Here is a 12,768-nt window from a genome sequence, read left to right on the forward strand (position 1 = left end):
TTGCCAGTGAAGTTTAGAAGTGATTTCAAGATCCTCTGATCTTGCTCTGTAAAATTGTCTGTAAAGCTCTTCTTGGCCTGCCTCCTTTTTACATCTCCAACCTCTTACACAGCTACTTGACTTCTTGTTTCCTCCAGTCAGCTGATCGCATGCTTCTGACTGCCTGCTACTCTGGATTTTAAATCAGAGGAGTCTTAGCAACATAGAACAGCATTTCCCTCACAGTGAAGTCTGCTCCTTCCTCTGAGTATTTTAAAACTAAACCTAAAACTTATTATTATTCATTGGAATTTGAGTTTGTCTGATTTACTCATTGTGTCTCCTATGCTTTTTTCAGCCATGACTGTATATGTTTAGCACCTGCTAGCATACGTTTACTTATTTCTCTTCTCTTTGCCTATTTACTTTTATCAAATCTGTGGTACAGCAATTTGGTCAATATAAGTTGGGTTTTTTTGTTTTTACCTTATAAATAAATTAGAGTTTGAGAGCTAGATGGTGGAAACTCAGACACATCAAAACTGGTTTTGGAATGAATGAAGCAAGCTAGCGTTAAGCTTCTGGAATAGCTTTCTCAAAGCCCAGACTTCAACCTTACTGAAAATTTATGGACTGTTCTTAAAAGGCAGGTCTGTGCCAGGAAACCAAGCACTTTAAATGAACTCTACCAATTCTATCTAGAAGAGTGGTCAAATATCCAGCCAGAATTATGCTAGAAGCTTGTTGATGACTACCAAAAACATCTGATTAAGGTGCGATTTGCTAAGGGTCTTTTAACCAAACCTTAGTGGGGCTGTGTGCAAATATTTGACCCTGTATTTATACTTTTGTCCCTGTGTGGAGAGAATAAATATTTTCTAACTTGTGGACCAAATTCTTGTTTTTTAAAGTAATTAAAAATGTATGCTGTACAATCATTCCACAACAGTTCAAAGAAATCACTGAAAATAATAATACCATGACATTCATGCCCGTGATAAGTGTATGTAAATTTCTTACAAAAACAGTAAATCTTGCACTCCTTGACTGATTGTTTAAGGATTCACAAAAACAAACTTAATAAGATCAATACATTTTAGGCTTTAAAAAAAATCATACACTATCTGATTTGCAAGAAATTTTGCATTTCCTAGTTGAGGCTACTTGAAGAATTTCTCCGATATAGTTTGTTTCTTTTACCAAAATTCCTCTCAGGCTCCTTTAAATTCTCTATCACCTCTTGTACACACCCACAACACCAGTTTAAACAGCTTGTGCCAGCAGAATAATAAGTATTTCAAGCTCTGGGCCTGCAAGCTCCAAACATGCTGTATGTCTATCAATTACTGGCTGTCAAGTGGAGATATCACACTAAGAATCTAAAACATATTAAGAGAAAAATTACATCACTTGTGCAAAGCTCAGAGTGTATTCAAGTCACTCGTGGTGCAAATGTAAATCAATTTGTCTTTTGTGATGCTACTAGTGACCGTCTGTCAGAAGTCATGAAGCAATGCGCACAAAATGTGATTTTAATAATCCAATTATAGGATGAATCATAATATTTTGCAGTTCCTATCATCTTAAAAGATGACACGTACAGCACTGCATGTCCAATCCTGTTTGCTTTGTAAGCTAAAAATGAAAACTAATTGAATTTAGTTGACAAACAGTCCTCTATAGATCAAGAGGTTTACTATGAACAACTGATGGGGCTGTCACTCACCACTGCTAAAGTAAGCTGATAAATGTACGAGTGCCTGCATGAGTGTGCATGCGTGTGTTTGTGTGTGTATGTGCAGCTGCTGCAGCAGGCTCTTCATGGCTAATGTTTCTTAATGCCATGGTGTTGCCTCTGATAAGCATGTCATGGTGTTTACATTACCAAGGCTTCCTCTCCCTATTAGCAGTCCCCTAGCGTGCACAACTAAATTAAATGCTTCATGCCAATACTAATGGAGCATCTATCCCTCTAAGGCTGTAGTTGTTGGCCTGCAATCATAATGCACCAATCACAACTGCTCTGCAGACCACCACAATGATTTGTGGCATTTTAACAACTGTTCACGTGTCCAACACAGCAGCTGACTGTAAGAATATCTCATAGTCACAAAAGTTGTGACACAAATTTCCAGTCTTTTATTGTGTTTGCATTACAATTATGATTTTGTATATTTCACACACATCAAAAGTGGACCAAAGTCAGCTGGTGATACTTACAAGTATTTTTTATTTTCGTAGACATCGTGTAGCTTTAAAACATGTGGGTGTTCTATGAGCTTCAGAATAGCTATTTCTCGCTCCACCTGTAAGAAAGAAGAAGAAGGAAGAAGAAATTAGTAAAAAGAATTTTGATTACTGCATCATCAATGTTGCTACATTCCTAAAAAGACTCCACACCAAGAATATAATCGGGCCTATTAAAAAATAAATATTCCCTTCTTTCTCTTTTTTAAACCGTAGTACCAAAGTAGTGTAGTACTTTGGTTTAGGTACAAAGTACTCAATATCCCCAAAAACATCCCCTGATGAGGCACTGCTAAAAGGGTTACCACCAGTCTGTAACACTTGTACAAACCAGCTGCAGGCAAACCAGTTTAGCACCTGGAGTCTTCTACTATGAAGTCAAGCTGCTGTAATAGATGCAAATACATCGTTTGGCATAATGACATCAACACCCTCAGGTGTATTATTAGCACTGGATTTTCAGTGACTTTTGAGCTCGTTTGAGCACTGATTTGAGCAACTGATGGTTTTCCAGATAGTGAGAGCTTTGTCTCAAAGTGCAGTTGCAAAGCTTCTGAAGCATGATCATTAACAATCAAGCGTTCATTCAAAATAGTCAACATCTGTGGAAAACCAAGGCGTGAAAGCCGACAATTCCTGAAACATCTGACCACCACTGAACAAGATTGCTGAAACGTCAAGACTGGGCCAAGAAATAGGCAACTGAATTGTCAGAGATCAATGGTTGGATTTTTCCAGACGCCAAAAATAGTTTTGAAATATTGCTTGTTGACCACAGAACTTCTTTCCACTTTGCTTCAGTCTATTTTAAGCTTTGTCTCAAAGTGTTCCAGAGCCAATTTAGTGATTTCCATGACAGAATCACGTCTGCTTTTAATGCGGTGTCATCTGAGTTCCACTGACAGAATCATGGAAACATCCAATAGTGGATTTTCAGTACCTTCTTTTGAATGTGAAATGTATTTTTTCTGGAGATGTTATATTGGTTCTAAAACATCTGATCTGTTTTTGTTTTTATAATTGTGAATAAAAATGATGGATGGCCAAAGAAAGGTGGCTATAATGATTTGTTTTTTTTTGTTTTGAATGTCAGAAATGTATATTTGTGAATGTGGAGATGTTATATTGGTTTCACTGGTAAAATAAATAATTGAAATATATTTACTTTTTGTTGTTGTTTAATAATTATGTACAGTAATAGTCACCTGCACACACAGGTTTATAAGATTTGTTTTTTAAATCATGGTTGTTACAATAATAAAATTATTCCTCAAAATACATTTTACACTTCCCTGTATAAGATTTGTAAATCAACATTCTTTTCCATGGAATAACTTTTGGAATAAGTAAACTAAGGAAAGGACCTGACTGTTACTTTCTAGTGAGAGAACGGACAAAGATAAGCTTTGATCAGACTCTGAGCTGGTTAGCTTCCCAGCCAGTAATAACTGCTATCTCATGTTTGCTTCAAAAACAGATGGAAAACAGGTTGCATATGCCTTATCTTACACATTCTCTCACAAAACAAGCCTTGAAAATACTGTCACATTTCATAATCCATTGGTTTTCCCGACGTGAACACAAGTCAGTTTGTTTCGATAAGAAATGTGAGGGAGAATAATGTGTCAGAGTCACACATTGCACATTTGAACACTGTCCACGGACTGGCTCTTACCCACAGTCAACAACACAAAGCATAGGTCAATATGGGTCAAAATGTGCACTCAGGTACATGAACATTGCCCACAAGAGGCTTCTTTACACTCGAGTTATTGACTGTACTGTAAATATAAACACTACCGTGTCCAGAAGAAACAGACAGCTGAGACAACTAAAGTCCCTACGTTTTTTTGTTGTTTTTGTTTTGTGTACAGAGCTGCTAGGTGACATGTACAAAGCAAAATTTCACCAAAACTCAGCTGATCACTCTGGATTTGTACCACCATCTCCAGAGGTCTTTGTCAGCATGTACAGCTGCCACTGAAAATCAGCATGCAACCCACTTCGACAGAATCCACCACTGCTCTTCAGCACCCTGTCCTCCTGGTCTCCTCTCGGTCATCAGCTCACCGTTCCACAATTATTGCCCATCTTCCCTTCCACCTTCAGCATCTAACTTTGGCTGACAAGGATGAAGATGAAAGAACAGTGCGAGTTAAAGGCTCCTCTCTCAATCTCATCAAAATCAATTTCACTATGTCATTTGACTGTGACAGCCTTCACGTTGCTTTAATGTCATACTCAGCGTGGCTTGGCTTTATGAACACTCGTGTGGAATGAAGTCAAAACTGTGATCTGCCAGCTAACTATGTTTTCATTAAATTCTCCAAAGCTGTTTGTTCAATAAGTAATACGCACAAATCTCCATGTCTTAATGACTTATATACTCACAATGCTTAAATTTCAAGACAGCTTTTGTTAGTGGTCTCTGCTCAGTCTGTGATTGTGGTATCCTTTACACACAGCTCATATTTTTCAGGCAAACAACTCTGTATCTGGCAAAAACACAATTTAAAAAACTGCTTAAATACATTCAGTCTCTGAAAAGAAAATGCAGTGCAGCGTTTTATTATTCAAGCTGGGCCTAACAAAAACAAAAAAAACACAAGAGAATAAAAAGCTATATAAAATATATTAGAAAAACTAGGCACACATCTGAGTCTGAAAAGGGTATAAAGTGATAATTACCACTGGCATGAAGAAGCAGCATGAGAAAAAGCTAGGCTAATCAGGGTTAATCCAGACACTAATGAGTGCTATCAGTAGCACTGCACTATGCCACTTTCTCACCTGAGGCTAAGGTGCGTTGTTAAGAATGAGCCCATGGTGGCTAGCTCGCTAGCTGGCAGTAGGCTCCCTGCAAGGAGACTAATGCTAACCAGGACTTGAGATGAGCTGTTGAAATCCTACAGGGCCGACATCCTAAGCTTCTTTTAACACCTCCTTTTAGTTAATTGAAAAAAAGAGAAATGAGGCTTAATGTGAAGACTTAACTGTACAACAGTCTGCTTATTGCAAGATTTGGTGTTGATTAACATACTATTATAAATCTGTGAAGCAACCTTTGCTCTTTCTAGTAATGTACAGTGCAGCCCTTTTTCATTAAGTATCCTACTGTTATCAAAAAGTGACTGGAAAAATACGGTTATTCCTCATTTGCTTTCTTCTGGAAAAGGGGTCACACAGTATGTGTTCTGTTCATGCAGTGGATTAATGCATACTAATGCTTACAAGGGCAGACAGACACTGCACTTAATCTCCAAGAATAATCAATACTATGAAAATATACCATGTAAACCGAACAAAGACACGAACCTCCAAAGTAAAACAGGAAACAACACACAAAGGAGGAACACCAACTAGAAGTTTCTGCATTTATCCACACAGCCACTAACTGCATTTATCCACACAGCCACTAACTGCCCACTCACTCAAATACACACACTCTGTAACTTCATGCTAGTAATAAACAATACCAGGTGGCCATTCCCCATCTTGGCCTGGATCCTGTGCATGCCACAGTCTCTCATTAAATTTCACATCTGTGAGTGTGGACAATTCTCTCCAGTTGCCATTTCTCCATGGGACTTCATTAGGCCTTTATTAGCAAGCACTTGGACATTGTTCACCAAGATACACACATGCACCTAAACAGATGGACACGAGGTTAGATGAAGACACTCTTTTTATCTTGTCTTGTGTTCTTTTTTTGTTTGGCAGTTCAAATTACAGCAATTTCTGGTCAATTTCTCGATAACAAAATGGGTCTGCAAGGCAGGAAAAAAGACGCCTCACCAGAAAACAGGGGTCGAATGTAAAGCAGTGTGGTTATTGTTGTGAAGTGGACATCATTAGCAGAAGACATCAGAACAGGAGCTTGTTAGTGAAAGAGCTGATTGGCACACTTCGACCCACAGGCTTTCCCATCAGTGTCACATCCTGCCACAATAGATGAATCAATAGGAAGGAACAGCAGCACTGATTTTTTTAAAAATATGTTAACTAAGACAACAACTGCAACTACAGTTAAGCTATAATAAAAAAGCAAGCCGTATGCTGAAAGAAAAAGTCTCATGGTCCTAATGGTCTTGATGTTGTTCGTTCTAAAACGTACATCTTATATGATTTATTACCTTTAATACAATTTGCAAGCAAAGTGCAGATGCTGCAATAGAATAATACACATGTGAGGGAGAAGGGCTGAGAAGGCTGGAGCTACTTGGAAAAATAAGACAAAAGGAGTAAGTGGTGTCACTCCAAATTCAGAGGATGACAGCCAGTTTAGCATAGTTCCATCAGCTTGCTATTGATTTGTTAAATTACAACCCTGGATCTAAATGACCGAATGGATGAGCAAACAAATGAGTGGCAACATCAATAGTTTTATCGCCATGGTCAGTGATAGAGGCCAGAGGATTACAGGCATGCAGACAACAACAAAGAAGCAAAGAAATTAGATTCATGTCACATGTGACAGAATGACCAAACACAGAAGCCACCCCAAAATCTCAAAGGGTGAAATACTGGATCACAAGCTCTGTCATCTCTCACTCTGCACTTATTGCACCTCACACTATTTTTCCAGCCGGCCTCTCTCACCCCACAGAAGGAAAACACAGACATTTCTGTCACCTCCCCAGGCAAGTGAGTGAATGGTCCCTTGATACTGAGATCTAAGGATCAAAGTCAGCAGGGCAGCCATGTGTGTCAGATAAAAAAAAGGGTGGCTATGCTAACACTGAGGCCGTAGTGCGTGCAAAAGCTGCTGGGTGGATAAAAAAACAAAACAAAGGACAGACAGAGGAGGATATGTGGATGTGGAAGGGATAAAGGAAAAGCCATGTAATTCTCTCCAACGGAGAACAGCAAAAGAAAAGTGTTATGAAATGGGGGGAGGAGCAGTGGTGCCAGCTTGAGCCATCCTCCCTGCACATCACCACCCCATCTCCTGGGTCTTTTATTGTTAATTAACACAACATGGGGAAAGGACAACCTGTTTAACATTGCCATGGACCAAGCAGAGTGTGAATGATAACACAAGGCAGCAATGTAACGAGTTACAAGCATCAGAAGACGCGAGAGACCTCTCCACTTTAATGGCTTTACTTTGTAGAACAAACCAAATATCGACATTAACTGACAACAATGATTTTTTTTATGTTTCCATATTTCTCAGCGTTTTGAAAGATGTGTAAAATATAGGATTATGATGGCATGAGTCATGGTTTAAGATTAATCTATTATATTGTTTTCTAACAGCTTTGTGCCAGAGATCATTACCTTTGCAGCATAACATCTTTTTCCCCCCGAATATGTATTTTCATACAGCTCAGCTTTATAATTCAAAGATTACTTTTTTTAAACAAAGAAGTTTTTACACTTAATCTACCGGTCTTCAACATTATACAAGTAGATATCATATTTCACTCAAGGTCTACGTTATGATATTTATATATATAGTTACTCTTTTAGCTTAATGATAGAATGAACAGTTAACATATGGGAAAAAGAGGCGTAAGATCTGGATGGGGTAACGGCTGTAGAGAAGGAGACCTGGTCTAACTGTTAGGGAGCAGAAGGGGAGGAGACAACACAGCTTGGCTACTGGCTCACAGACAAAACCAGTCAGCTTGTCAGCATTTATACTTGTGACATGTGGATACATTACTCTATGCTGCACACACACTGTACACATACACTCTACTGATCATGGCAAGCCAAGAGCCACCTCCATCCATCCATATGTCGGTCAGTGAGCCAGTAGGGCAGAATAAGGGACAGGAGGTAGCCAAGCTGGTGTGCATGCAAGCATGTGTGTGTGTCTGTGTTCTTGCACATGCATGTTAGTTGGAAGGAGTTGATTCGCTGAAGACTGCTGCATGTCAGTCTTGGTAACCAGCATGTAAGGACATCTGTTTCAAGGACAAACACACACTATCTACTCGTTACAACATTGCAGAGGGCATCAGTCTGTAATGTGTCCCAAATCTACTTCTTGTGCAGGGCATAATCACTAACTTTGAGATGATATTAATGTGTGCTTCTGGGGGAACCTGCTTATCCAAAATTGGTTTGGAAATTTACAAAGACAGGCTCGGGGCAATGGATTTAACAGTGTTTGTTGAGGTGAGGCGTGTGCGCATTAGGTAGCTGCGTTATCTCTCACAACTGAGCTGGTCGCACTGGGAGCAAAACAAACACAAAATAAAATCATTTATTTGTATGATCCCATTTCAGTGAAAGTTTTTGAACTGAAAAAAGTAATCTCTCTCCTACTTTCATCTTTTTCTGTTTATCACTTCTCCGTCCTTGTGGACCACACAAATACACAAATGTAAAATACACTGATACATACGCAGTCAGTCAGTGCAGCAGGTTTTTCTCTGATAATCACTTTATCAGTCATCCTTTGTGAAGCGGAGGTAAATTCTCTACACGGGGGAGTTTGATCAATGCCAGAGACATGTAAATCGATCTGGACATAGTCTCTGCTAGCTGGCTAGTCCTTATCCTTTATCCATCTTCCAACCTTTGAAATTGTGCTCATTACCCCTTCCCACCCAAGACCAATTCTGGTATCACTCCTCCTCTTCATCTTCTTCTGCTGGCCCTCATTTATTCTCAGTTTCTCTCATTCTATCTCTCTAATCATGTCTGTGATGTGTTCCTATGCTGTTGACAGATTCATCAGGCTGGCACTTAGACCAGTGGCAGGCCATATCATTTCACCCTAACAGACATGTCCCTGGATAACCTTGGTCCTAATAAAGTCTAATAGCAGAGGTGCTTTAGACCCTGCGGACACTGGGTCTAATCAAGGCATCCACATGCATGGGCTTATGGATGCGATAGCACGACACATGCTAAAGAGTCGCAGAGACGGTGTGTGATTGCTTATGTGAATGACTATACGTGTTTTTTCTGCAAAAGCCACCTGCAGAACGAGTGACAGGCAGGCAGTGGATCGCTTTGGCAGCAAAGTTTTTTTGTTTTGGTTTTTGGTTATTGTCAATTCATTCGTTTATGTCACTCACCCACTCGCTAATTTCACAAGACGGGACTGGTACGGTGACCTTGGATTGTGGAGAGATGTGAAATGTGGATTAATGAAGTGGCTTTCACAGACACTGAGGGTAGAGCTCAGAACAGAATGTAATGATTACATCTGAAGGTCGTCTGTACAGTATCACTTACACTAGGGCAAAGCTAATAACTTACTGCTGTCTATATTTGAATGCAAGGCTAATGAAACAGTTGCTGCTGCTGCTCGGGAAAGTGGATTATCCAACTATTCTGACAAATTTGCATTAAATGCCTTATTTACATTAAATTCCTGTAATTCTTCTTAGAAGAAAAAGCTGTACACACAAACTTTAATGTTCAGTTTTGTCACAGTAAGCTAGTGGTCATTCTAGCACTGGTTTGTAAAGTGGTGTGCAAAAACAACAACTTACAGAAAGTAGGTAATGAAAAATTGACAGGGATAATTTGGTGTGGTAATTCAGGCAGACATAGGTGATGAGCTGACGTAATTTACTTACCAACTAATTAACTTCACATATGAATACGTGACTTATTTACTGACACATAAACTGGAGACAGACAGAGAAGTCAATACTGTATACAGAAGAAGTCAATACGTAAGAGTGGTCAGCTCAAACAACTTAAATTAGCTCAAAAGTTTGCAAATAAGTTCAGAATGAATCTCACATTGTAATTAGGGAGTTGTTTTAGCATCCACACTTGTTAATTAGGTGATACAGTGAGTATTAGACATATATAAAGAAACACAACAGGCGCAAGTTCTCTGTTAGTACTGCACATTATTACCAATTCATTATATAAATGGCATATGAAATAATATATAGTGTCCAAACTAATTTACAGTACATGCCTGCATTTATGCCTTGTAGTCATGTATAGTACGTGACTGAGAAAAGGATGGAGGGAAGAATGTCCTTGAGAGCGTGTTAGCACACCGGGGTCATTAGCTAACAATCCCCCTCAGAAATGTAGATGCAGGAGCTGATGAAGTTAAAAGTGTTCTGCTTTTGATGTTCGACACACTGACCAGTCATTAACATATTTGGAGCAAATGTACATGTTTATTTGCAACAGCTAAACGTGAATAAAAGCGAGTAAATACATGCAAATTAGCCTGGAAGATACTTTACCAATTGATGTCCTCACTTCAGTGGTCAAAAAACAAAAATGGTCCCGTTCGAAATAGCTGCTCAAGTGCATGCACGCACGCACGCACGCACGCACGCACGCACACACACACACGCACACACACACACACACGCTGAATTATATAAACAACACTAAATGGGAATCATGCTAATGTTTGCTCTTTTCTAAATTTCCACCACGCTGTACAAATAGTAGTGAATTTATTCACGATAATGAAGACAACTGCATCGTGTTGGAGGTTGATATCTTGCAGTAAGCCCGAACATAGGCCAACATGGAATATAATCACTCAGAAAAGCATATTTATATAGGGAACACGTTAAGAATTCTATGCAGCACACTGGATGTAAAATATGGAGGTAAAAAGAGGTTGGAGTATTTTCCTCTAAAAGGAACATGATGTACCTACTTCAACAGATGGATAAAGGATTCTACCAACATTCAGTGGTTGAAAAGGAAGACAAATTCACGCTCGACAGGTAGAAAAGCATAAATAAATAGCCATGAAAAGCTATCTGAACTGTGGAGGGGAACTCAGCTGATCTCTTCAATGAAATCATCTCCCTACTTAAGGGGGAAAGAATATGCCCTCTGCTCACAAAGTAAAAGAAAAAGAAAAAAAACTAAAGCAACAACAAATAAAAAGCAAATAAAGCTTTCTCATCTATCTGACAACACAGCAGCTGTTGCCTTTGAAGAGGGGAAACAAATGCCATCGATTCAGACGTCTGTCTGTCTGTCTCCTGTCGAGCTCAATGGGGGATCCTGCTATATCTTCTGTTCTGCTATCCTGCATTTCATTATTTCGAGTCTGCACTCCATCTCTGTTTTATCAGGATAAGGCATATGAAAGGTAAAATCACTCAAACAACACTGCATGTGTTTGATGAGCTTTGTCGCCACAGTGAGCAGCAGCAAAGCAGCAGTCAAGAGCTGCACGGTTTTACGTGCCGGATGCTTAATATTCCAAGTACCAGTCTGTAAACCTCAGTATCTGGTGTCTTCAGTCAGTGACATTGACCCATGAGTTATACAGTCACACAAGTAAGGCTAAAACTTTCTTTCAATTCCAAAACAAGTCTAAGTACAGACTGTGAAAAAACTGATTTGGATGATTAGAAAGCAATTTACGATGTAAAATGTGGAGTGTCCTTCATCGTGACTGATAGCGGACAAAGAACAAGGCCGACTATGGGAAAAAATACTCTTTTTTTTAGGTCCCTACAGGATGCTGGGAGGAAACTGGGAGAAAAAAAAGAAACGGGGCACTTTTCTCATATTTTTGATAAGAACTTTAGAATCAAGCTGTTCTCACAACAGCTCAACCAGGTTGAGATCTGGTGACTGCTTCATTAATGGCAGAACGCCAGCTGACTGCTTCTTCTCTTATATTTCTTGCACAGTTTGGAGCTTTGGGTCACTGCCCTGTTGATAGAGAAAAATGTCTCCAGTCAAGCTGTGCCCACAGAGTATGGCTTGTAGCAAAATGGAGCAATCTTTTATCCTGTAAAATTCTCCAATTTATCAGCACCATCATATTTCTTCCACATACTTGACAGATGTCATGCACTCCTATAAAATCATTTATTTGCTTTACGTCTCAAAAATATTTAATGCAAAGATCTCAAACTTGTGTCTGTGAGAGTTTCTGTCCAACGTCTTTGTTGTTTTTGACTTTGGACAGCCCTAGATCCGGCTTTTCTTTGAAACTCTGCCTAGTGGCTTCTTCAACACTGCAAGCTGAGGACCTGTGAGGCATCTATTTTTCAAACACAGACACTGATACTCGTATCCGCCATGCTCGATAGGGCCCAGGATCCCCCACTTTTCTTTCTATTTTGGACGGAGCCACTTTGTGCTGCTATGTGATGGCAAAAGTACTCCCAGTTGTACGAAATCGTCACTGCTGCAGTCCAATTCAGAAGAATTTTTCTTTACAACGTGTCCAGTAACATGCATATGCATGTCATGCAAGCACCCGAAGTAAGCATACTCTATATCAACAGAAGCACAGCTGAGAAACAAAGCTGGTAATTCTATGGTCTTTCTGTGCAGTCAACCTGTTAAAATCAAACCAAGTTAAGTCCTAGTTTCTGGCTCAGCACCATACAAAGCTCAACACGGCAAGGCGCAATATATGAAACCCATTTATTTTAAAGGGTGTCTGTGCACACTCAGAGGCACGGCCCTGCACACGAACAGATAAACACACAACATTAAGTTAAAGAGGATGTGTGTACGTTGGAGGCATTTCTATATCCAACTCACTTGCGGCAATACAGAGATGGGAGAGAAGGGACAATCTATAATCATTAGGAGGGAAAAGAAGAGATGGCAGAGAAAGAAAGC

At 39.5% G+C, this 12,768-nt stretch overlaps 1 protein-coding gene across 2 annotated transcripts in view; it reads right to left on the reverse strand.

Annotated features, from left to right (window-relative positions):
- brsk2a (BR serine/threonine kinase 2a) overlaps nucleotides 1-12,768 on the reverse strand; it is a 179,137-nt gene that overhangs the window by 61,546 nt on the left and 104,823 nt on the right. For both annotated transcript variants that reach the window (XM_039615429.1, XM_039615428.1), the window contains one exon: nucleotides 2,200-2,285. In XM_039615429.1, the coding sequence (XP_039471363.1) occupies nucleotides 2,200-2,285 (86 nt within the window). The remainder of the gene's footprint in view (nucleotides 1-2,199; nucleotides 2,286-12,768) is intronic.

The sequence above is a fragment of the Oreochromis aureus genome, linkage group 7, assembly GCF_013358895.1.
Source record: "Oreochromis aureus strain Israel breed Guangdong linkage group 7, ZZ_aureus, whole genome shotgun sequence".
Taxonomy (NCBI): domain Eukaryota; kingdom Metazoa; phylum Chordata; class Actinopteri; order Cichliformes; family Cichlidae; genus Oreochromis; species Oreochromis aureus.